Here is a 25,395-nt window from a genome sequence, read left to right on the forward strand (position 1 = left end):
CTTCACTGAACATTGACTTACTGGTCTCTAAATAGATGTTGGCATTAAGTCATAATTGGAATTTTAAAGTAACTTGCAAATGTAACGTTTCTTTCCCTCCCCCTTTTCTTTCTGCTCCGTGTGCATTGTGAACTATTTTTCGGCAACATTGATAAATACTATTGTTTTAATTCTTAAAAAGTGTAGTGTTGAATCATTTCAAATTGGACTTCATGGAGTTTGGAGAAAACACATCATTGTCTAAATGAGGACTTCTCTAATTCACGTTCCCTATGACTCTATTTCTCATCCTCTTGACGAGCAGCACCCTGACCCAACTCTCCTTGCTTACACCTATCCTGTCCCACCCTCGCGAAAACTCCTTCCACCCAATTCCCCAGTAATCTCCACTCTCCGTCAACCCCGACTCTTTAATCCCAGCTATCCTTGCCACCATGACCAAACCCATCAACCGCTCCCCTCCGATCGACTGTGCATCCTGGAATTAAGTAATTAATGGGGAAATGTGTTTGTCTTGCGTTATTACGTCGTCTTTCTTAGCAGTGTTTTCCATAGTATTTGCAAGCTCGTTTGCTTTTAAAAACACTTCAGCAGTTGCGTCGAAACGTCATGCTGACAAGTTGTGTTACGAGCCCAGCCTAATAAGGCGTATCTAAGCAAGAAACATTAAAAATATAACAATTTATTTTAGTTTTAGTAAGGCGCGCAGGATCTCCCTCGCCCTCCCATCTCTAATTTCGGCTGTTGCGGAAACCTTGTTTTGAAGTTGTGCAAATCAGAGATTGTTGAGGTCAAAGGCCATTTTTGTATTAGTGATGTATTAAATATTCCTTGTCTGGTACAGGAGCCGGAAAAAAAAATCTACTCCGCGGGGTTAACTTCAATAAAACAGAGGAAGTGAAACTCACGCAGAAAAGAAGGCGGCGGAATGGCTACAAAGGTAATGAGAAATATGTTAATTCCTGGGGAGTTTAATGAACCGGGGGTGGTTACCGAAGCGGGGCCCGAGCCTGGGCCCGCATTGATCGAAGCTGTGGCCCGGGCCCTGGTTACTGAAGTCGTAGCTCGGGGCGGGAGGACGGTTATCGAAGTCGGAACTCGCGCGGCTGAGAGAGAGCGAACCCGCTCGCGCTACTCTGTGCCGTCACCTCGAGCTCCGGCTTGGTCTGGGTGTGGAGCGGCCCGGGCACTTGGGATCCCGAGTTCCGCTGGTTCCCGTGACCCAGACCGACTCTTTGCTGTGCACATTCCAGTCAGATGGCAAGGTGGCTGATGTCCGCTCTCGTGGGCGATCAGTTTTTCAAACCGAATTTTACCATAACATTGAATCATTAGTGAAAGAAATTCTGCAACACACTAAGGCTCCTAAAGTTTCAAAAATAGGACTGGCGAAAAATAGCTAAGATCGTAACGAACGGCCACCGTTTTACGAGAATGTTTTACTCCGTCATTTAGGCTAGCTTTGCCTAAAAAGACTAATTAGTAATTGGTGAAATCATTCGTTTTGTTGCCGAGCGTGGTATTAAGCGATTTGAAAGGATTGGGAACTGATAACCAATGTGATAATTGGGGGGGAGGGGGAGACTATTAACACTATCTAGTACAGTCAGTTTTAACTCTGACCATTTAAAACACACTGATTCCCGTCAGGCGGCAGAGATGTAGGATTTTGATACGATAAAGGTGCCTCACGGAAAAAAAGTTAAAAGCAGGTAGATTGCTTTTAGGTGTAGTGAAATCCCCAAGAAAACTATTGTGCTGGTTTGTTCATATGACGCGTTCAGTCACGGTACTTGCAAAAAAAAGTATTTCATCCCGTGCACGTAATATATTCAAACAATTTTTGATTTTAAAAAAATGATTTGCAAGCGTTCTGGGTGGTGTCTCAGAACAAGTTGTACTCTTGATAGATGCATTTTATTCTATACAATATTCTTTAATACAGATTCAGTTGTCAACCCATAGGTAAGTTCACCTTTTTTAGGGTTTTTATGCTCATAAAAGATCCCTATTTAAGTTTATTATACAACTGGATGACCACCAGCTCCTCCATAACATACTTTGCAATGAATTGACTGAGACTACTTGTCAAAATGCTGTGTTTCAATCTGCATTCATTGCACTAATTTTTTTGAAAGTATTTTTTCTTAAGATGTGGAGAAAGTGAGGACTGCAGATGCTGGAGATCAGAGCTGAAAATGTGTTGCTGGAAAAACGCACCGGGTCAGGCAGCATCCAAGGAGCAGGAGAAGGGCTCGTGCCCGAAATGTCGATTCTCCTGCTCCTTGGATGCTGCCTGTCCTGCTGCGCTTTTCCAGCAACACATTTTCAGCTTCTTGAGATGTGGACAACTCTGGTTAGGTCTAACATATTGCTGATTTCTGACTGAATTGAGCAGATTACTGTATCGTGTAGAACTTCTTAAGACAATAAGACTAGGGGCAAAACAAGGTCATTTAGTCTACTGAGTTTCTTCCAATTTTCAATGGGATGGCTGAACTTATAATAATCAGTTCCACTTTACTCCCTTTTCCCCCGAACCCCTTAATATCCTTAGTGATTAAAAATCTGTGTCTTGAATACACTTAAATACCCAGCCTCAGCAGACCTCTGCTGTAAAGAGTTCCATCGATTCATGACCCTCTGAGGGAAGAAATTCCTTCACGTGTCTTTAAATGTGCAACCCTTATTCTGAAATTATGGTGTTTGATCCTGGACTATCCCACAAGTGGAAACAGCCCTTCCATATCTACCGTTTCAAGTCTGCTAAGAATCTTGTATGTTTCAATAAGGTTACTTCTCATTCTTCTATATTCTAATGAGTATTCAACTTCCCCTCAGAAAACACAACTGGTATCAGCTGAGTGATCTTTCTCAGGATTGCCCCAATGCTAGTATATCTTTCTCTAGATAAGGGGTCAAAAAATGTGTACAGTACTTTCAGATGTGTTTTGTCATTCTTGGAATAAAGATTAGATTAGATTACTTACAGTGTGGAAACAGGCCCTTCGGCCCAACAAGTCCACACCGACCCGCCGAAGCGCAACCCACCCATACACCTACATTTACCCCTTACCTAACACTACGGGCAATTTAGCATGGCCAATTCACCTTGTGGGAGGAAACCGGAGCACCCGGAGGAAACCCAAGCAGACACGGGGAGAACGTGCAAACTCCACACAGTCAGTCGCCTGAGTTGGGAATTGAACCCGGGTCCCGGGCGCTGTGAGGCAGCAGTGCTAACCACTGTGCCACCCGGTGCAAGAGTTGTTCATTCAACATCTCTAGCCTGTTCTGTTATTAGATGAAATCGCTACCTTTGTTTCAAATTCTTTCATATGTTTGTTTTTCCATTCTGAGAATTTCAATTACCGAGCCTTGATGGCATTTTGAGCTCCAGCTTTCCATGTCTTTTGTGCAAAGAATTTTTTTTCTTGATACTGTCCCTGAATAGCTTGGATCTAACTAAGGTTTATAAGGTTACTCACAATCCAGTCAAATCCTTTAATCGCTGAGCTCATTGTAGATTACGCCTGAAGTTCAACAGTTTGTCAAAACTCCCAAACCTGATCAACCTCTTTTTTTTCTCTCTCTCTCTCTCTCTCCTGTTCACTTTCTGTAATATTAAAATTTACTTCATATCCAATTACGTTCTTTATATCCTTCCCAGTTAGTCTGATTTCACTATTCTTTGCATTTATCTAAGTCTTTTGTTTTCATTTCATATTATATCTTTCCTCATTTGTGGATTAATATTGTTTAATGACATAAATAGAGACTCTGATCTTTAAGAGTATGTGCAGGTCTTTTGCTGTAGAATCACACGTGGACAGTGGAAGTTATTCAGCCTGATGGCATTTGATTTTAATTTATATTGTCACATGCATGTAGTTAGGTACAGTGAAAAGTTCTAGGTACAGTACAGGCAGATCATACAATAGTGCATTAAGGTCATAGATTGGAGCAAAGAATACACTATTACAGCTGCAGAGAATGTGTACAAAGAACAAGATCAACAATAAATTAAAAATTTGAATAGTCCATTCAGGAGTCTAATGACAGGAGGGAAGAAGCTGCTGTTTAATCTGTTGGTATGTGTTTAAGCTTTTATATCTTCTGCTTGACAGGTGAAGTTGGAAGATATAACTGGGGTGGGAGGCATCTTTGATTATGTTGGCTGCCTTCCTGAGGCAATAAGAAGTATAGATGGAATCAGTGGGTGGAAGGTTGGCTTGTGAGATGGGGTGTATCCACAACTCTTACTAGATTCTTATGGTCCTGATAGAATGCTTTCTGTTGTGCGTCTGTAAAAATTGATAAGAATCTTTATGTACGCCGAATTTCCTTAGGCTCCTGAGGAAGTAGAGGCATTGTTGTGCTTTCTTCACTGTAGCATCATATGGGTGGCCAGGACTGATTGATAATCATCACCCCCTAGGAACTTTATGCTCTCAACCACTCCACCTCAACACCAGTGATGTGGAGAGGGACCTACCCTCTACTTTGTTTCTTGAAGTTAATGACCAACTTTTTCTTTTTGTTGAGGGAGAGATTGTTATCTTTAATTTTTTTTAGATTAGACTCAGTGTGGAAACAGGCCCTTCGGCCCAACAAGTCCACACCGACCCGTCAAAGCGAAACCCACCCATACCCCTACATTTACCCCTTACCTAACACTACGGGCAATTTAGCATGGCCAATTCACCTGACCCGCACATCTTTGGACTGTGGGAGGAAACCGGAGCACCCGGAGGAAACCCACGCAGACACGGGGAGAACGTGCAAACTCCACACAGTTAGTCGCCTGAGTCGGGAATTGAACCCGGGTCTCGGGCGCTGTGAGGCAGCAGTGCTAACCACTGTGCCACCGTGTCAATAAGTAGAAGTCAGACATAGTTATCCTTATCCAGATATTGCAGGGATGGTATAGGGCCTGGGAGATGGCTTCTGCTGTGGATATGTTGTGACAGTAGGTGAATTGCATGGAATCAAGGCAGGCTGGGAGTTGATGTGAGCCATGACTAATCTCTTAATGCTGCTTCATTATGGAGGCCAGAGCAACTGCACAGAAACAATTGTGGCACGCTGTATGAGTTTTGTTTGGCACCAGGATGATGGCGGTCTTCTTGAAGCAGATGGGGATTCCAGATTGTAGTAAGGATTCAATTGTACAGCATGGAAATAGACCCTTTTAGGCCAACTTGCCCAAGTCACCAGATATTTTAAATTTATCTCGTTCTATCTGCTAGCACTTGGCCCACATCCCTTTCAACCCTTCCTAATCAAATCCAATTGGATGGGTATCAGCTTTCACCACCCCCTCTGGCACCTCATTCCATACACACACCACTGTGAAGAAGTTGCTCTTTCGGTTGCTTTTACATCTTTCCCCTCTCACCTGAACCTATGCCCTCTCGTTTTGGGCTCTCCTACCTTGGAAAAAGACCTTGGCTATTCACTCTATACCAGCCCTTTGTGTTCTTAAGAACTGTAAGGTCACTTCTCAGTCTCTGATGCTCCAAGGAAAATAGCCCCAGTCTATTCAGCCTCTCCTTAAAACGCAAACCCTCCAACCCTGGCAACATCCTAGTACATCTTTTCTGAACCCTTTCAAGTTTCATAACATCATTCCTATTGCAAGGAGACCAGAATTGAAGGTAGTATTCCAATGTCCTATGCAGCAGCAACATGACCTCCCAACACCTATACTCAATGCACTGACCAATGAAGGCAGACATCTCAAATGCCTCCTTCACTATCCCATCTGTCTGCTACTCAACTTTCAAGGAATTATGAACCTACAACCCAAAGTCGCTTTGGCAACATTCCGCAGGGCCCTATCTTTAAGTGTATAAGTCCTGCTCTGTTTTTCCTTACCAAATTGCAACACTTCACTTATCTAAATTAAACGGACCCTTTGATCCAACTAGTCTATGCGAGCTAGTTCCACATGCCTGCGTTGGGAAATCTTTCCCATTCGTGTAATTGTCCAAATGTATCTTAAATATTGTAACTGTACCTACATCCACCATTTCCTCTGGCAGCTCATTCCACACACAAACCAGCCTATGTGTTTTTTTAAACAAAAAAGTTGCCCCTCAGGTCCTTTTTAAACTTTCTCCTATCTCCTTAAAATATGCCCTAGTTTTGAACTCCCCCCACCTTAGGGAAAAGACCATATCTATTCACCTCATGTCCCTCATGATATAAACCTGAGGTCACTCCTCAATGCTCCAGTGAAAGAAGACCCAGCTTGCATGGCCTATTTTTATAACTCATCCTCTGTTCCTGGCAACATCCTAGTAAGTCTTTCTGAACCTTATACAATTTAATAATATCCTTCCTATGGCATGGTAAGCAGAACTGGACATGTCCTCCAGAAGAGGCCTCACCAATGTACTGTACAACCTCAACATGATGTCCCAACTGCTACATTCAAAGGTCTGAGCAATGAAGGCAAGTGTGCAAAATGCCTTCTTAACCACACTGTCTACCTCTGATGCAAATTTCCAGGAATTAAGTACCTGAACCACTGTTCAACAACATTAACCGGCATTAATTGTAGAAGTTCTGCCTTTGTTTTTAACAAAATGCAATACCTTACATTTATCAAAATTAAATTCCATCTGCCACTCGTCGGTCCATTGACCCAATTTATCATCATCTCTTTGTAATCTTAGATAACCTCCTTCACTGTCCACTGTACCACCAAATTTTGGTATGAGAAAATAACTGCAGATGCTGGAGATCAGAGTCGAGAGTGTGTTGCTAGGAAAGCACAGCAGGTCAGGCAGCATCCAAGGAACAGGAATGAGGCTAGAGGTTTGACGCTGAGAGATAAATGGTAGGGGGATGGGATCGGTAGCTGAGAAAGCGATAGATTGATGAAGGTGAGGGAGAAGGTGATAGGTCAGAGGGGGGCTTGGGGCTAGGATAATGTGGGGGGAGAGGAAATGAGGAAGCTGTTGAAATCCACATTTATCCCATGTGGTTGCAGGGTCCCAAGGTGGAATATGAGGCGTTCTTCCTCCAGGCGTCGGGTGGTAAAGGTTTAGTGGTGGAGGAGGCCTAGGACCTGCATGTCCTTGATGGAGGGGGAGTTGAAGTATCCAACTGCGAGGCAGTGGGGTCGATGGGTGCAGGTGTCCCCGAGATGTTCTCTGAAAAGATCTGCCCAAAGATGTCCTGTCTCCCCAATGTACAGGAGACCACACCAGGTGCAATGGATGCGGTAGATGACACTGGTAGAGGTACAGGTGAATTTCTAATGGATGTGGAAGGATCCCTTGGGACCTTGGATGGAGATGAGGTGAGGTGAGGGGAGGGGAGGGGAGTGGCGTGGCGTGGCCACAGGTGTTGTACTTCCTGCAGTGGCAGGGAAAGGTGCCAGGAATGGGGTGTTAGCTGGAGGGAGGTGTGGACCTTACGAGGGAATTGTGGAGGGAATGGTCTCTCTGGAAAGCTGGTAGGGTTAAGGAGGGAAATCTATCTTCGATGTGGTCCATTTAGAGGTGGTGGAAGTGGTGGAGGATGATTCGATGTATATGGAGGTTGGTGGGGTGGAAAGTGAGAACCAGAGGGATTCTGTCCTTGTTGCATTGGGAGGGCTGGAGTTCATGGGCAGTGGTGTGAAGTGGAGGAGATGCACAGGAGGGCATTGTCAACCACATGGGAAGGGAAGTTGCAATCATGGAAGAAGGAGGCCATCTAGGAATTTGAGGTGGAATTGATCATCTGGAAAAGGTGAGGTGGAGGAATTGAGAATAAGGGATGGTGTTTTTACAGGAGGTAGCGTGGGAGGAGGTGTAGTCCAGGTAGTTGTGGGAGTGGGTGAGCTTGTAGTAAATGTTTGTGGTTAGTCGGCCGCCGGAGACAGTGATGGAAAGATCCAGGGAGGGGAGGGAGATGTCTGAGATGGTCCAGGTGAATTTGAGATCGGGGTGGAAAGGTTGGTAAAGTTGATGAACTGTTCAACCTCCTTGTGGGAGTACGAGGCGTTGCCGTTACAGTCATTTTCCTGGACCTCTCCATTACTCTCAGGTGACCAACTCACCACAGACATCTACTACAAGATCCCACTGTACTCTAAGATAACCTTCTTCGCTGTCCACAGTACATCCACTGTCCATGTCCCATTGGTTTTGGAAAAAACAAGATACATCTAAGTTTGCATCTTAGGAAGAATAACTGGAGCAAATTGATTGGCTGTTCTGTGATCAGTGTTAGCTTCATGAGGTTGTTTGTTGCAGAAAAGGGGTTGGTAAGCTGTGAGTGAGTGAAGAGTCATGCACCAAGCTTTTATATATCTAATCCAGGGATTTAAAAGATATTGGATGCATTTCAAATGCACTCAGGCTGTAGAGTTATTTAATGGTTGCTGAAGCGCAGAGTAGCTTTCTACGTAAATTGTGTGCTATCAATGCCCCTGTAAACCTGTGCAGCAATGGGAAATGTGCTATACAGAGAATAAACACAAGACCATGAGATATATGCGATATAGGAGTAGAAGTTGGCAATTCAGCCCTTCAAGTCTACTTTGCCATTCAATTTGATCATGGCTGACCTAATAATCTTCTCTACTTTCTTGTCTTTTCCCTATAATTTTTGATTCCCTTACTGATTAAAATTTTGATGATGGAGAAAGTGAGGACTGGAGGTCAGGGTCAAAAAGTGTGGTGCTGGAAAAACAGCAGGTCAGGTAGCATCCAAGGAGCTAGAGAGTTGACGTTTCGGGCATAAGTCCTTCATCAGGAATGTTCCAGATGAAGGGCTTATACCCGAAATGTCGACTCTCCTCCTTCGATGCCGCTTGACCTGCTGCGCTTTTCCAAGCACCACACTGTTTGACTCCAAAATTTTGATGTCGACATTGAATATACATAATTACCCAGCCTCAACAGCCCTCTATGGTAAATCCTTCCACAGCTCCATTACCCTTTGAAAGAAGAAGTTCTTCCTTTTCTCTCTAACATGTGTGATTCCTTATTTCGGCTATATTTAAACAAACATCCATTTAAATACACAACTAGGGATCCTCTAGTCCGAGGCACAGACAGACGTTTCTGTGGCTACCAGTGAAAAAATCAGCATGGTGCATTGTCCCTGGTGCCAGGATCAAGGATGTGTCTGATAGGGTGGAGAATGTCCTCAAAGGGGTGAGGGCCCAGCAGGAGGTTATTGTACACATTGATACCAACGACAAAGGAAGGCAAAAGGATGAGATACTGAAGGGAAAATATAGAAAGTTAGGCAGAAATTTAAAAAGGATGTCCTCGAGGTCAGTAATATCTGGATTACTCCTGGTGTTATGAACTAATGAGAGTAGGAATAGGAGGATAGAGCAGATGAATTCGTGGCTGAGGAGCTGCTGTATGGGAGAAGGATTCACATTTTTGGATCATTGGAATCTCTTCTGGGGTAGAAGTGACTGTACAAGAAGGATGGATTGCACTTTAATTGGAAGGGGATTAATATACTGGCAGGGAACTTTGCTAGAGCTGCTCTGGAGGATTTAAACTAGTAAGGCGGGGGGAGGGGGTTGGGATCCAGGGAGATAGTGAGGAAAGAGATCAATCTGAGACTGGTACAGTTGAGAAAAGAAGCAAGTCAAACAGTCAGGGCAGGCAGGGACAAAGCAGAGAACCAGGTAGGACTGATAAATTCAACCACAGTTATTTCAATGCAAGAGGCCTAACAGGGAAGGCAGAGAACTCGGGGCTTGGTTAGGAATATGGGACTGGGATATCAAAGCAATTACAGAAACATGGCTCAGGATGTACAGGGCTGGAAACTGAATGTTCCAGGATACAAATGCTACAGGAAGGACAGAAGGGGAGGCAAGGGATAGCATTACTACTGTACTGAGGGAGGATATTCCTGGAAATATATCCAGGCAAGGATATTTTGGTGAAACTGAGAAATAAGAAAGGGATGATTACCTTAATGGGATTGTCTTATAGACCTCCTAATAGTCAGCAGTAAATTGAGAAACAAATTTGTAAGGAGATCTGTTATCTGTAAGAATAATAGGGTAGTTATGGTAGGGGATTTTGCCTTTCGAACCATAGACTGGGACTGCCACTGTGTTAAGGGTTTTAAGTGTGTACAAGACAATTTTCTGATTCAGTATGGGGATGTACCTACTAGAAAAAGTACAAAACTTGACCCCCTCTTGGGAAATAAGGCAGGGCAGGTGTCAGTGGGGGAGCACTTTGGGGCCAGCGACCATAATTGTATAGTGATGGAAAAGGATAGATGAGATCTAAAAGTTGAAGTTCTAAATTGCAGAAAGGCTAATTTTGACCCTATTAGGCAAGAGCTTTCAAAAGCTGATTGGGGGCAGATGTTTGCAGGTAAAGGGACGGCTGGAAAATGGGAAGTCTTGAGAAATGAGATAACGAGAGTTCAGAGACAGTATATTCCTGTTAGGGTGAAAGGAAAAGCTGGCAGGTGTAGGGAATGTTGGATGACTATAGAAATTGAGAGTTTGGTTAAGAAAAATAAGGAAGCATATGTCAGAAATAGACAGGAGAGATCGAATGAATCCTTGGAGTATAAAGGCAGTAGGAATATACTTAAGAGGGAAATCAGAAGGGCAAAAAGGGGACATGAGATGCTTTGGCAAATATAATTAAGGAGAATCCAAAGGGGTTTTACAAATACATTAAGGACAAAAGGGTAACTAGGGAGAGAATAGGGCCCCTCAAGACTGAGGTAAAAACAATGCTGGAAACCAGATTCTGGATTAGTGGTGCTGGAAGAGCACAGCAGTTCAGATAGCATCCGAGGAGCAGTAAAATCGACGTTTTGGGCAAAAGCCCTTCATCAGGAATAAAGGCAGAGAGCCTGAAGGGTGGAGAGATAAGCTAGAGGAGGGTGGGGTGGGGAGAAAGTAGCTGAGTACAATAGGTGAGTGGGGGAGGGGGTGAAGGTGTTAGGTCAGGGAGGAGGGTGGAGTGGATAGGTGGAAAAGAAGATAGGCAGGTAGGACAAGTTATGGGGACAGTGCTGAGCTGGAAGTTTGGAACTAGGGTGAGGTGGGGGAAGGGGAAACGAGGAAACTGTTGAAGTCCACATTGATGCCCTGGGGTTGAAGTGTTCCGAGGCGGAAGATGAGGCGTTCTTCCTCCAGGTGTCTGGTGATGAGGGAGTGGCGGTGCAGGAGGCCCAGGACCTCCATGCCCTTGGCAGAGTGGGAGGGGGGAGTTGAAATGTTGGGCCACAGGGCGGTGTGGTTGATTGGTGCGGTGTCCCAGAGATGTTCCCAAAAGCGCTCTGCTAGGAGGCGTCCAGTCTCCCCAATGTAGAGGAGACCGCATCGGGAGCAACAGATACAATAAATGATATTGGTGAATGTGCAGGCAAAACTTTGGATGTGGAAGGCTCCTTAAGGACCTTGGATGGAGGTGAGGGAGGACGTGTGGGTGTAGGTTTTGCAATTCCTGCGGTGGCAGGGGAAGGTACCAGGATGGGAGGGTGGGTTGTAAGGGGGGGCGTGGACCTGACCAGATCGTCACAGAGGGAATAGCCATTGCGGAAGGCAGAAAGGGGTTGGGTGGGAAATATATCCTTGGTGGTGGAGTCTTTTTGGAGGTGGCGGGAATGTCAGTGGATGATTTGGTTTATGCGAAGATTGGTAGGGTGAGCACCAGGGGCATTCTGTCCTTGTTACGGTTGGAGGGGTGTGGTCTGAGGGCGAAGGTGCGGGATGTGGACGAGATGCGTTGGAGGGCATCTGTAACCACGTGGGAAGGGAAATTGCAGTCTCTAAAGAAGGAGGTCATCTATGTTCTGTGGTGGAACTGGTCCTCCTGGGAGCAGATACAGTGGAGGCGGAGGAATTGGGAATATGGGATGGCATTTTTGCAAGAGGTAGAGTGGGAAGAGGTGTAATCCAGGTAGCTGTGGGAGTTGGTGGGTTTGTAAAAAATGTCAGTGTCAAGTCAGTTGTCATTAATGGAAATGGAGAGCTCCAGGAAGGGGAGAGAGGTGTCGCAAAGCAGCCTATATGTGAAGCTGTAGGAGATGGAGGAGATACTAAACAAGTATTTTGCATCAGTATTTACTGTGGAGAATACTATGCAGATATTGAATGTAGGGAAATAGATGATGACATCTTGAAAAATGTCCATATTACAGAGGAGGAAGTGCTGGATGTCTTGACACACACAAAGGTGGATAAATCTCCAGGCCTGATCAGGTGAACTCTAGAACTCTATGGGAAGCTAGGGAAGTGATTGCTGGCCCTCTTACTTAGGCATTCAATGATACAAATAGCTTAGGTGAGGTGCTGGAAGACTGGAGGTTGGCTAACCTGGTACCTTTACTTAAGAAAGGTGGTAAGGACGAGACAGGGTGACCGGTGAGCCTGACATCGGTGGTGGGCAAGTTGTTGGAGGGAATCCTGAGGGACTGGATGTACATGCCTTTGGAAACATAAGGTCTGATTCGGGATAGTCAACATGGCTTTGTGTGTGGGAAACCATTGTCCATCTTCTGCAACTACACTGGCACCACCCCCCACCTTTTCCTCCGCTACATCGATGACTGTATCGGTGCTGCCTCGTACTCCCATGAGGAGGTTGAACAGTTCATCCACTTTACCAACACCTTCCACCCTGACCTCAAATTCACCTGGACCGTTCTCAGACTCCTCCCTCCCCTTCCTAGACCTTTCCATTTCTATCTCGGGTGACCAAATCAACACGGACATCTACTATAAACCGACTGACTCCCACAACTACCTAGACTACACCTCCTCCCACCCTGCCCCCTGTAAAAACGCCATCCCATATTCCCAATTCCTTCGTCTCCGCCGCATCTGCTCCCAGTAGGACCAGTTCCAATACCGTATAGCCCAGATGACCTCCTTCTTCAAGGACCGCAGATTCCCCCCAGACGTGATCGACGATGCCCTCCACCGCATCTCCTCCACTTCTCGCTGCTCCGCCCTTGAGCCCACCCCTCCAACCGCCACCAGGACAGAACCCACTGGTTCTCATCTACCACCCCACCAACCTCCATATACAGCGTATCATCCGCCGTCATTTCCGCCACCTCCAAACGGACCCCACCACCAGGGATATATTTCCCTCCCCTCCCGTATCAGCATTCCGAAAAGACCACTCCATCCGTGACTCCCTCGTCAGGTCCACACCCCCCACCAACCCAACCTCCACTCCCGGCACCTTCCCCTGCAACCGCAAGAAATGCAAAACTTGCGCCCACACCTCCTCCCTTACTTCTCTCCAAGGCCCCAAGGGATCCTTCCATATCCGCCACAAATTCACCTGCACCCCCACACACATCATCTATTGTATCCGCTGCACCCGATGTGGCCTCCTCTATATTGGGGAGACAGGCCGCCTACTTGCGGAATGCTTCAGAGAACACCTCTGGGACACCCGGACCAACCAACCCAACCACCCCGTGGCTCAACACTTCAACTCCCCCTCCCACTCCACCAAGGACATGCAGGTCCTTGGACTCCTCCATCGCTAGACCATAACAACACGACGGTTGGAGGAAGCGCGCCTCATCTTCCGCCTGGGAACCCTCCAACCACAAGGGATGAACTCAGATTTCTCCAATTTCCTCATTTCCCCCCCCCCCCCCCCCCCCACCTTGTCTCAGTCAAATCCCTCGAACTCAGCACCGCCTTCCTAGCCTGCAATCTTCTTCCTGACCTCTCCGCCCCCACCCCACTCCAGCCTATCACCCTCACCTTGACTTCCTTCCACCTATCATATCTCCATCGCCCCTCCCCCAAGTCCCTCCTCCCTACCTTTTATCTTAGCCTGCTGGACACACTTTCCTCATTCCAGAAGAAGGGCTTATGCCCGAAACGTTGAATCTCCTGTTCCCTGGATGCTGCCTGACCTGTTGCACTTTTTCAGCAACACATTTTCAGCTCTGATCTCCAGCATCTGCTGACCTCACTTTCTCCGCGTGGGAAATCATGTCTCCCAAACTTGATTGAGATTTTTGAAGATGTAACAAAGAGGATTGATGAGGGCAGGACGGTAGATGTGATTGGTATGGACTTCAGTAAGACGTTCAACAAGGTTCCCCATGGGAGACACGTTAGCAAGGTTAGATCTCATGGAATACAGGGAGAACTAGCCATTTGGATACAGACTGACTCTAAGGCAGAAGACAAGTGGTGGTGGAGGGTTGCTTTTCAGACTGGAGGCTTGTGATCAGTGGAGTGCCCCAAGGATCAGTGCTGGGTCCACTACTTTTCTTCATTTATAGAAATAATTTGGATGTGAGCATAAGAGGTATAGTTAGTAAGTTTGCAGATGACCCCAAAATTGGAGGTGTAGTGGACAGCGAAGAAGGTTATCTCAGATTACCATGGGATCTTGATCAGATGGGCCAATGGGCTGAGGAGTGGCAGATGGATTTTAATTTAGATAAATGAGAGAGGGGAAAGCAAATCTTAGCAGAACTTAATAGTAAGTTCCTAGGGAGTGTTGCTGAACAAAAAGACCTTTGGGTGTAGGTTCATAGCTCCTTGAAAATAGACTCACAGGTAGATACGATAGGGAAGAAGGCATTTGGTATGCTTTCTTTTTATTGTTCAGAGCATTGCATACAGGGGTCATGTTGTGGCTGTACAGGACATTGGTTACGCCACTGTTGGAATATTGAATGCGATTCTTGTCTCCTTTCTATAGGAAAGATGTTGTGAAACTTGAACGGGTTCAGAAAAGACTTACAAGAATGTTGCCAAGGTTGGAGGATTTGAGCTATAGGGAGAGGTTGAATAGGTTGGGGCTGTTTTCCCTGGAGCTTCAGAGACTGAGAGGTGACCTTATAGCGGTTTATAAAATCATGAGGGGCATGGATAGGATAAATAGCCCATGCATTTTCCCAGGGGTGGGGAGTCCAGAACTAGAGGGCATAGGTTTGGGGTGAGAGGGGAGAGATATAAAAGAGACCTAAGTGGCAACTTTTTCATACAGAGGGTGGTTCGTGTATGGAATGATCTACCACAGGAAGCTGTGGAGGCTGGTAGAATTGCAACATTTAAAAGCCATCTGGATGGGATTTGAATTATGAGTGGGAAGGGTTTGGAGGGATATGGGCCAGATGCTGGCAGGTGCGACTAGATTGGGTTGGGATATCTGGTCGGCAAGGACTAGTTGGACCCAAGGGTCTGTTTCTGTGCTGTACATCTCTAACTTCCTGGACCTTAAAGGTATTGGATGCTCCAACTAATTGGCTGCACGCTGTGAAGGAAAGTTAGCAAGTGTATTGTGTATTACGTTTTGCTTATTTGTTCATTAGTTTGCCTATCCCTAATTACCTTTAAACCACATTGCTGTGGATCTGGAGTCATGTGTAGACAACAGCAGGTAAGAATGGCAGTTTCCTTTTACTAGAGGAATTTTCCCCAACAACCTACAACAGTTTTATGGTTGGCATTAGACTGTTAATTGCAGATTTTTTTGAACTTGAATTTCACCATCTGATATGATAGAATTCGTACCTAGTCCCCATTGCCTGGGTATCTGAATTAATAGTCTCCCGATAATACCACTCGGATGTCACCCATCGCTTTTCTAGAGATGCCATCAAGAACATCCCAAGTTCATCTCAAGAATAATTTTTTTAGAAAAGCATCTATGTGATAGCAGGTGAGAGCAGGTTTAAACTTCACTGCATGGTTCACATTTCAAACTGTCTCTACTGTGCCACAGGTCTGAGGAACAGCACTCTTACACTAATTTTCAAGATTCTAAAATGTCAAAAATGTAGATTCGTTTCAAAAATTTTTTTGTGTTTTAAAGTTTTTGTGAAGATCTGTAGCTCAGGTTGTGAATGTGGCAGTTGGTTAGCTCGCCAAGCTGCTGGGTTATTGTGCTGACGTTTTGCTACCATACTGGGTAACATCATCATTGTGACTTTCGTGAAGTGCTGTTGTTCTGTCCTGCTTGGGTTTTATGTGGTGAGTGTCACCTCCAAGTCTTTTCTGCAGCACTTTGAATTCTGGGTATATATCTTTGTTTGTTGATGGCCTTTTTTGGTAGAAAACCAGGCTTCCAAAAACTCTTTTGTATGTCTCTGGTTGGCTTGTCCTAGAATGCTAACTTTGTCATAATAGAATTGATGGCCTGGTTGATCTGTGTGTATAGAGATGAGGGAGAATGGATCATGTTGATTAGTTGCCAGTTGGTGTTCATGAGGTCCGATGGCTAGTTTCCTTCCTGTTTGTCCAATGCAGTCCTTGTTGCGATTGTTGCGAGGGATTTTATATACCACATTGATCCTCCCTGTTGTGATATGGGGTTTTTTGTTTAGGTAAGTAGTTTGCATAGTGTGGCTGTTTGTTGTTGTACTACCATACAACCTCATAGTTGTAACAGCCTGGTAGTTTTAATATGTCCTTCACATAGGGTAAGGTGGCCAGTGTGTTGGTAGGTACTGTTGTCTTGGCATTTTCTTTTGGACAGGCATCATTGGACGAAGTTGGGGTGTCTGTTGTTAGCAAAGACATTGTGTGTCCGTGTGTCCGTGTGTCCTTTCTTTTTCTTGAGGAGTTATGGTGTGTACTGTTAGTATGTCAAGCCTCTCTTGAATAGTGTCCTGACACAGCCCCATTTGTGCATTGGGGTAGTTGCTATTGAAGTTGAGGATCTGGTCTGTATAGGTGGGTTTCCTGTATACGTTGGTTGTAAGTGTCTGTTGGTCACCCGTTTTATCATGACATCTAGGAATTGGTGTTGGTGGTTGTTCTGTTGGTCCCTGGTAAACTTTATGCTGGTGAGTATACTGTTAATGTGGTGGTGGTGTATACATAGACCAAGATGGCCATCAATTCGACTGACAAAATAAGCATTCCAGGCCAAGTCAACCAGAGACATGCAAGAGAGTTTTTGAAAAGCTGGTTTTCTACCAAAAAATGCCATCACCAAACACACAGATCCAATGTACAAACTGCTGCAGAGAAGTCCTGGAAGTGACACTCTGACAATAGGGCTGCATGGTGGCTCAGTGATTAGCAGTGCTGCCTTGCAGCACCAGGGTCCCAGGTTCAATTCCAGCCTCAGGTGACTGTGTGGAGTTTGCACGTCTCCCTGTGTCTGCGTGGGTTTCCTCCAGGTACGTCACTCTAATGTTGTCACGTTAGAGTCAAATCCAGAGAGATTATTGAAATACTGTAGATGATAAAATGTGGAGCTGGAAAGGCACAACCGGAAAATCGCGTTTTAAGTCCCAACCCGAAATGTCGACTGTGCCTTTTTAGCTCCACATTTTATTGACTCTGACTTACAGTATCTGCAGTCCTTACTGTTTCCAGATGACTGAAATAACTCCACAGAGGCTGCTGATCACATTAAATGTGTGATGCATCTCATGAGCTTCAAATGCCTCAAAAGTACTTTACTACTAACTAAGTACTTTTAAATTTATTGCTTTTGTAAAGTATGAAATGTGAGAACCAAACATGAAAAGAATAATGATGCTGGGAATTTGTGTTGCAGACGTTTCGTCCCCTGTCTAGGTGACAGCCTCCGTGCTTGGGAGCCTCCTGTGAAGCGCTTGGGAGGCTCCCAAGCACTGAGGATGTCACTTAGACAGGGGACAAAAGGTCTGCAACACAGATTCCCAGCTGGGCGAACAGAACCACAACAACAAGCACCCGAGCTACAAATCTTCTCCCAAACTTTGAAGAATAATGATGCTTCAGTAATGTTGGATGAGGCATAAATATTCTCTGGGTTAATGGTGAGAATTTCCCTGCTGCTTTTTGACAACGTAAAGGGTCTTTGTCATCCTTTCACCAGAAAAATTATTTAATTTGGGACTTAAATCTGCTCCCTATAAACTCCAGTTTGGAGACAATTTCTGTATAGTGGTCCGATCCATCATTTAATTATTTAGATGTCACCAATTTCATAACATTTTTATAAAGACAGAAAGTTTGGTGTATCCTTAAACTTGTTAAACAATTCTAACCTTGATTTTTAAAATGTTTAAAATTCTCATCCTTGTTTTCAGATTTTTTGTAATTCATTTGTGGGAGGTGGGTGTCACTAGCTGGCCAGCACTTATTGTCCATGCATAATTGTCCTTGAGAAGATGGTTCTGAGCTGCCTTCTTGAACTGCTATGGGTTGATCCACAATGTCATTAGGGAGGGAATTCTAGGATTTTGGCCCAGCGACAGTGAAAGAATAGCAGTATATTTCTAAGTCAGGACGATGAGTGGTTGGGAAGGGAATTTCATGGTGGGTGTTCCATTTTATCTGCTGCCCTTGTCCTTCTAGATGGAAGTGGTCATGGGTCTGGAAGGTGTTATCAAAGAATGTTTGAACAATTTCTATCTAGTAGATAGTACATGCTACTGAGTATTGGTGGGGAAGCAGGTGGGTGCTTGTGGGTGTCGTGTCAGTCAAGCAGCCTGCTTTGGTGTCAAGCTTCTTGGGTGTTGGAGTTGCACCCATCCAGGCAAGTGGGGAGTATTCCATCACACTCCTGACTTTGGTGGACAGGCTTTGGGGATTCAGGAGGTGAATTACTCGCAGTATTCCTACCCTCTGACCTACTTTTGCTGCCACTGTATTTATGTGGTGAGTCCAGTTGAGTTTCTGGTCAGTGGTCACCCTCGGGATGTTCATTAGTAGGGATTCAGTGATGGCAACACCATTTGAATGCCAAAGGGTGGTGGTTAAATTGTCTCTTATTAGTGATGGTCATAGCTTGGCGTGTGTGTGGCATGAATGTTTTACTTGCCACTTGTCACCCTAAGCTTGTATATTGTCTAGGTCTTGCTGCATTTGAACATGGGACTGCTTCGGTATCTGAGGAGTCGCAAATAGTGCTGAGCGTTCTGTAATCATCAGTGAACATCCCCACCTTTTGATGTTATGATGGAGGGAAAGTTGTTGATGAAGCAACTGAAGGTGGTTGGGCCCAGGACAGTATCCTGAGGAACTCCTACAGAGATGTCCTGGATCGTAGATGACTGACCTTCAACAATAATGATCATCTTTCTATATGCCAAGAATGAATCTGACCAACAGAAAGTTTGCCCTTTTGATTCTAGTTTTGCAAGGGCTCTTGGATGCCACGCTTGGTCGAGTGCAGCTTTGCTGTCAAGGCTGCTACGGCTCCCTTCACCACTGGATTTCAGCTGTTTTGTCCATGGTTTGAACCAAGGCCATAATGAAGTCAGGAGCTAGGTGGAAGAGCAAACCACTGCAGATGCTGGAATCTATACTGAAAACAACAAATGCTGGAAATCTGAGTGATCCTGGCAGCTCCTAAATTGGGCGTCAATGAGCAGTTGCTGCTTGATAGCACAGTTGATGACACTTTCCATCAGTTTACTGATGATCGAGAGTAGATTGGGGCAGTAATTGGCTTGGTTGGATTTGTTTTGCTTCTTGTGTGCAGGACATACCTGGACAACTTTCCAAGTTATTAGGTAGATGTCAGTGTTCTTACTGTTTTGAAAGACCTGGCCTTGGGACTGGCAAATTCTGGAGCAAAAGCCTTCACCACTATTGCTGGAATATTGTCAAGGCCCGTAGCCTTCGTAGTATCCAGTTTCTCCAACCATTTCTTGATATCACATTGAATGAATCAAATTAACTGAAGACTGGTATCTGTAATACTGGGGATCACTGGAGGAGGCTGAAGTGGACCATCCACTAGCACATCTGGTTGAAGATTGCAAATGCTTCAGCATTATGTTTTGCACTGATATGCTAGTCTCATCCAATATTGAGAGTGCAAATATTTGTGGAGCTGCCGCCTCCGGTGAGTTATTTGACTGTACACTACCAGTCACAGTAGAATGTGGCAGGACTGCAGAGCTTAGCTCTGATTTTTGGTTGTGGGATTGTCTAGCTTTGTCTGTCACTTGCTGCTTATGCTGTTTGGCATGCAAGTAGTCCTCTATGGTAGCTTCATCAGGCTGACACTTCATTTTCAGGTATGCCTGGTGCTGCTCCTGGCATGCCCTCCTGCACTTTCCATTGAACCAGGGTTGATCTCCTGGTTTGATGGTAATTGTTGAGGTGATGTGCCAGGCCATGAGATTGAAAATTGTGCTGGATTACAATACTGCTGTTGTTGATAGCCCACAGTGTCTCATGGTTGCCCAGTCTTGAATAGTTAAATCTGTTTGAAGTCTGTCCCATTTAGCTGTGATAGTGCTATGTAACATGATGGAGGTTATTGTCAATGTGGGAACTTTTTAAAAAAAATTCATTCATGGTATGTCAGCATTGCTGACTAAGCCAACATTTTTATTGTCCATCATTTATTGCCTTTGAAGAAAATGGTGGTGAACTGCCATTGCAGTTCTTACGGTATTGGGACATCCACAATGCTGTTAAGGAGGTAGTTCTAACATTTGGATCCAGCAATAATGAAATAATGGCCATAGAGTTCCATGTCAGGATGTAGTGTGACTTGAGGGAAAATGCAGGCAATGGTGCCACCATGCATCTGCTGCCCTTGTCTTCTGGGTGGTGAAGGTTGTAGGTTTGGAATGTGCTCTCTGAAGAGCTGCTTGCAGTATTCCAGCTGTGGTGCATTTCAACTCTTTACCCCTCTAATTCTGATCTCTTGTGGATCAGTGATTTGTACTTGCCAGTCAAACCATCATTAACTGTGAGACTCTATTCCTAAAATGTGTCTGCTTCTTATGTGCCTTCGAAGTCCTCCTTTAAAATCTGTTTTTCCAAACATTATTTTGCCTGGCTTTTGTATCTTCTTGTATAACTCTGTTGAACTTTAATTGGATAAGCTTCTGTGTGTAAGTATGTTGTATTTAAAAATGCTGTGCAATTACAGGATGCAGCATTACAAAGCTATTATACTGTCAGCTAATGTTACTGTCTGGGCAGGGAAAGCTGAGCTCTCTGTAATATTTTAATAATTGCCATATGGTAGTTAAGTTTTAATGGATAGTAATGAAGATACTTATCCACTTTCTCTCTGATCATATCATATTATAGATAATCTGAAGTTTAAGATGTCCTCAACATCCTGGGAATTTTAAAAAATTATTGAATGGTATTTTTTGCAAATCTGGGGAAATTGGAGGATCCTTTCAATTAAAGGTCAACTGTATCTGTGATGAAGAAGGGCAGGTTAATATGTTGACCCATGATTAAACTGTGGTTCCCATGAAGGAATACAGGCCCAAAATGATATTATGAACAATTATAGCTCTTTAAATTTCTAGCATTTTCTGTTCTACCTCCTATAAATGGGCTGTGATCAATGTATACTCAGAGAGTCAATTGTTTGATGTGGGAAATAAAATTAGCAATCTTAGCAATATTTATCTCAAGAGGGGTAGAATGTAAAAGCAGTGATGTGCTACTGAGGCTTTATAAAGCTCTGGTTAGGCCCCAATTAGAATGCTGGGTGTCCAGCTTTGGGCTCCACACCTCAGGAAGGACATATGGCACTGGAGCATGTCCAGCAGAGATTCACATGGATGATCCCTGGAATGGTAGACCTAACATGCGATGAACGGCTGAGTATCCTGGGATTGTATTCATGAGAGTTTAGAAGATCAAGGGCAGATCTGATAAAAACTTGCAAGATAATTCATGGCTTGGAAAGGGTGGATGCTGGGAAATTGTTTCCATCAGGTGGGAATGCTAGAACCAGTGGGCACAGCCTTAGAATTACAGGGGTCAATTTAGAATGCTAAATTTATTTGCTAATTTTATTGAGATGAAAGGTTTTTTTAAATTGATTTGGAAATTAAAGTTGGCATGTAAAACAGTATTTGAGCAATGGGACTCTTCCAAGGAAGAAAAATAAATCCAGCACCAACTAAAGATATTCCATTGAAGGAACTATTAGAGTTCCTGGATGCAATCTAGTGATTTGAAGTTAATATAAAACAGATGAGGTTTATGGTAAATATCATCTTTATAAATAGCGAACCAACTAATACACAGAAAATACAAAGAAGAACTGAAAGAGGAAATGAAATGCATAGAGCGTGCATGAGAGAAAAAAATGACATCTGCAAAAATCAATAGTAAGAAAATTTGGATCAGTTCAGACCCAAAAAAGACATCTGCAGGCAGAAGATTAGCTACATACTGGGAGACTTTACATTAGTCTTCACTTAGGTAGTATCCCCTCCTTATGTTGCAGGAAAGAAAGCGAGGTTAGAGAAATTGCCTACATTTTGGATATCTATTTTAGACTGAGTTCAAAGTGAATAAAACAAAGTCACCAAGCCTGAATGAAAGATATCCAATGTTACTGAGGAAAAGAACGGTCACTGGACCTATGATGTTAAATCTGCTTTCCACAGATGCTGCCAGATCTGCTCAGCTTTTAAAAAAATTTAGATTAGATAACCTCATTAGGAGATGGGCCCTTTGGTCCAAGAAGTCCACACTAACCCTTTAGATTAGAGTGGTGCTGGAAAAGCACAACAGTTCAGGCAGCATCCAAGGAGCAGTAAAATCGACGTTTCGGGCAAAAGCCCTTCATCAGGAATACAGGCAGAGTGCCTGAAGGGTGGAGAGATAAAATGAGAAGAGGGTGGGGTGGGGAGAAAGTAGCATAGAGTACAATAGGTGAGTGGGGGAGGGGATGAAGGTGATAGGTCAGGGAGGAGAGTGGAGTGGATAGGTGGAAAAGAAGATAGGCAGGTAGGACAAGTCATGGGGACAGTGCTGAGCTGGGGGAAGGGGAAATGAAGAAACTGTTGAAGTCCACGTTGATGCCCTGGGGTTGAAGTGTTCCGAGGCGGAAGATGAGGCATTTTTCCTCCAGGCGTCTGGTGGTGAGGGAGTGGTGGTGAAGGAGGCCCAGGACCTCCATGTCCTCGGCAGAGTGGGAGGGGGGAGTTGAAATGTTGGGCCACAGGACGGTGTGGTTGATGTTCCCTAAAGCGCTCTGCTAGGAGGCGTCCAGTCTCCCCAATGTAGAGTAGACAGCATCGGGAACAACAGATACAATACATGATATTGGTGGATGTGCAGGTAAAACTTTGGATGTGGAAGGCTCCTTAAGGGTCTTGGGTGGAGGAGGTGTGGGTGTAGGTTTTGCAATTCCTGCGGTGGCAGGGGAAGGTGTCAGGATGGGAGGGTGTCAATGTAGTGTTTGTTACAGTCTTTGCACGGTGTTTTGTAAATGACTTTAGTTTTGCTCATTGTCTGTATAGGGTCTTTAAAATTCATGAGCTGCTGTTTTAGTTTGTTGGTGGGTTTGTGGGCTACCATGATGCCAAGGGGTCTGAGTAGTCTGGCAGTCATTTCCGAGATGTCTTTGATGTAGGGAACAGTGGCTAGGTTTTGTGGATGTGTTTGTCTGCTTGTTTGGGTTTGTTGCTGAGAAATTGGTGGACTGTGTCCATTGGGTACCCGTTCTTTTTGAAAACACTGTATATGTGATTTTCCTCTGCTCTGCATAGTTCCTCTGTGCTGCAGTGTGTGTTGGCTTGTTGAAATGTTCTGATACAGCTTCATTTGTGGGTGTTGGGGTGATTGTTTCTGTAGTTCAATATTTGGTCAGTATGTGTTGTTTTTCCGTAGACGTTGGTTTGAAGTTCCCCATTGGCTGTTCGCTCTACTGTGACATCTAGGAATGGCAATTTGTTGTTGTTTGCCTCCTCTTTAGTGAATTTTATGGCAGTACTATGGTACTGTTGAAGGTTTTGATGGTTTCCTCTAACTTGTTTTGTTTAGTGTTGACAAAGGTGTCATCCACATAGCGGACCCAGAGTTTGGGTTGGATGATGAACTAACTTCATCAACAAGGAGAATATCATCAAGCTAGTGGTCCTATGCCTTTAAGACCCTATACAGGCAATGAGCAAACTAACGTCATTTACAAAATACCGTGCAAGGACTGTAACAAACAGTGGAAGACATGAGTAATATCTCAACAATTAAAGGGAGTTGGGGGCTGAGTTGAGTATGGTTGCCATTACAAAAGAGAAAGTGCTAGAAAAGCTAAAAGGTCTTAAAATTGATAAATCTCCTGGCCCCGATGGGCTACATCCTAGAGTTCTGAGGGATGTGGTTGAGGAAATAGCGGAGGTGTTAGTGGAGATCTTTTAAAAGTCACTGGAGTCAGGGAAAGTCCCAGATGATTGGAAGATTGCTGTTGTAACCCCCTTGTTCAAGAAAGGATCAAGACAAAAGATGGAAAATTATAGGCCAATTAGCCTAACCTCGGTTGTTGGTAAAATTCTAGAATCCATCATTAAGAATGAGGTTTCTAAATTCTTGGAAGAGCAGAGTCAGCTTAGAACAAGTCAACATGGATTTAGTAAGGGGAGGTTGTGCCTGACAAACCTGTTGGAATTTTTTGAAGAGGTGACAAGTAGGTTAGACCAGGGAAACACAGTGGATGTGGTCTATCTAGGCTTCCAAAATGCCTTTGATAAGGTGCCACACGAGAGGCTGCTGAGCAAGGTGAGGGCCCATGGTGTTCAAGGTGAGCTAATAGTATGGATTGAGGATTGGCTGTCTAACAGAAGGCAGAGTGTTGGGATAAAAGGTTCTTTTTCGGAATGGCAGCCGGTGACAAGAGTTCAGTGTTGGGGTCGCAGCTGTTCACGTTATATATTAATTTGGATGAAGGGACTGGGGGCATTCTAGCGAAGTTTGCTGATGATACGAAGTTAGGTGTACAGGCAGGTAGTACTGAGGAAGTCGGGAGGCTGCAGAAGGATCTAGACAGTTTGGGAGAGTGGTCCAGGAAATGGCTGATGGAATTCAATGTGAGCAAATGAGAGGTCCTGTACTTTGGAAAAAAGAATACAAGTATGGACTACTTTCTAAACAGTGAGAAAATTCGTAAAGCCAAAGTATAAAGGGATCTGGGAGTGCTAGTCGAGGATTCTCTAAAGTTAAACATGCAGGTTGAGTCCATGATTAAGAAAGTGAATGCACTGTTGTCATTTATCTCGAGGGTTGGAAGCACCATTGTGCTACTGAGACTTTATACAGCTCTGGTTAGGCCCCATTTGGAGTACTGCGTCCAGTTTTGGTCCCCACACCTCAGGAAGGACATACTGGCACTGGAGCGTGTCCAGCGGAGATTCACACGGATGATCCCTGGAATGGTAGGTCTAACATACGAGGAACGGCTGAGGATCCTGGGATTGTATTCATTGGAGTTTAGAAGGGGAGATCTAATAGAAACTTACAAGATAATACATGGCTTGGAAAGGGTGGACGCTAGGAAATTATTTTCCTTAGGCGAGGAGACTAGGACCCGTGGACACTGCCTTAGAATTAGAGGGGTAAATTCAGAACAGAAATGCGGAGACATTTCTTCAGCCAGTGTGTGGTGGGCCTGTGGAATTCATGCCGCAGAGTGCAGTGGAGGCCGGGACGCCAAATGTCTTCAAGGCAGAGATTGATAAATTATTGATGTCGCAAGGAATAAAGGG

General features: G+C 44.5%; 1 protein-coding gene across 3 annotated transcripts in view; it reads left to right on the forward strand.

Moving 5' to 3' along the window:
* Positions 1-385: 385 nt before the first annotated feature.
* Positions 386-25,395, forward strand: part of snx9b (sorting nexin 9b) — a 145,761-nt gene continuing 120,751 nt past the window's right edge. For 2 of the 3 annotated variants that reach the window (XM_060831592.1, XM_060831594.1), the window contains exons 1-2: positions 386-488; positions 845-940. In XM_060831592.1, the coding sequence (XP_060687575.1) occupies positions 929-940 (12 nt within the window). In that variant the 5' untranslated portion in view covers positions 386-488; positions 845-928. Of the gene's footprint in view, positions 489-631; positions 941-25,395 lie in introns of those variants that run through there. The other variant, XM_060831593.1, reaches the window with a different exon arrangement.

Source organism: Hemiscyllium ocellatum, chromosome 10 (assembly GCF_020745735.1).
Source record: "Hemiscyllium ocellatum isolate sHemOce1 chromosome 10, sHemOce1.pat.X.cur, whole genome shotgun sequence".
Classification (NCBI taxonomy): domain Eukaryota; kingdom Metazoa; phylum Chordata; class Chondrichthyes; order Orectolobiformes; family Hemiscylliidae; genus Hemiscyllium; species Hemiscyllium ocellatum.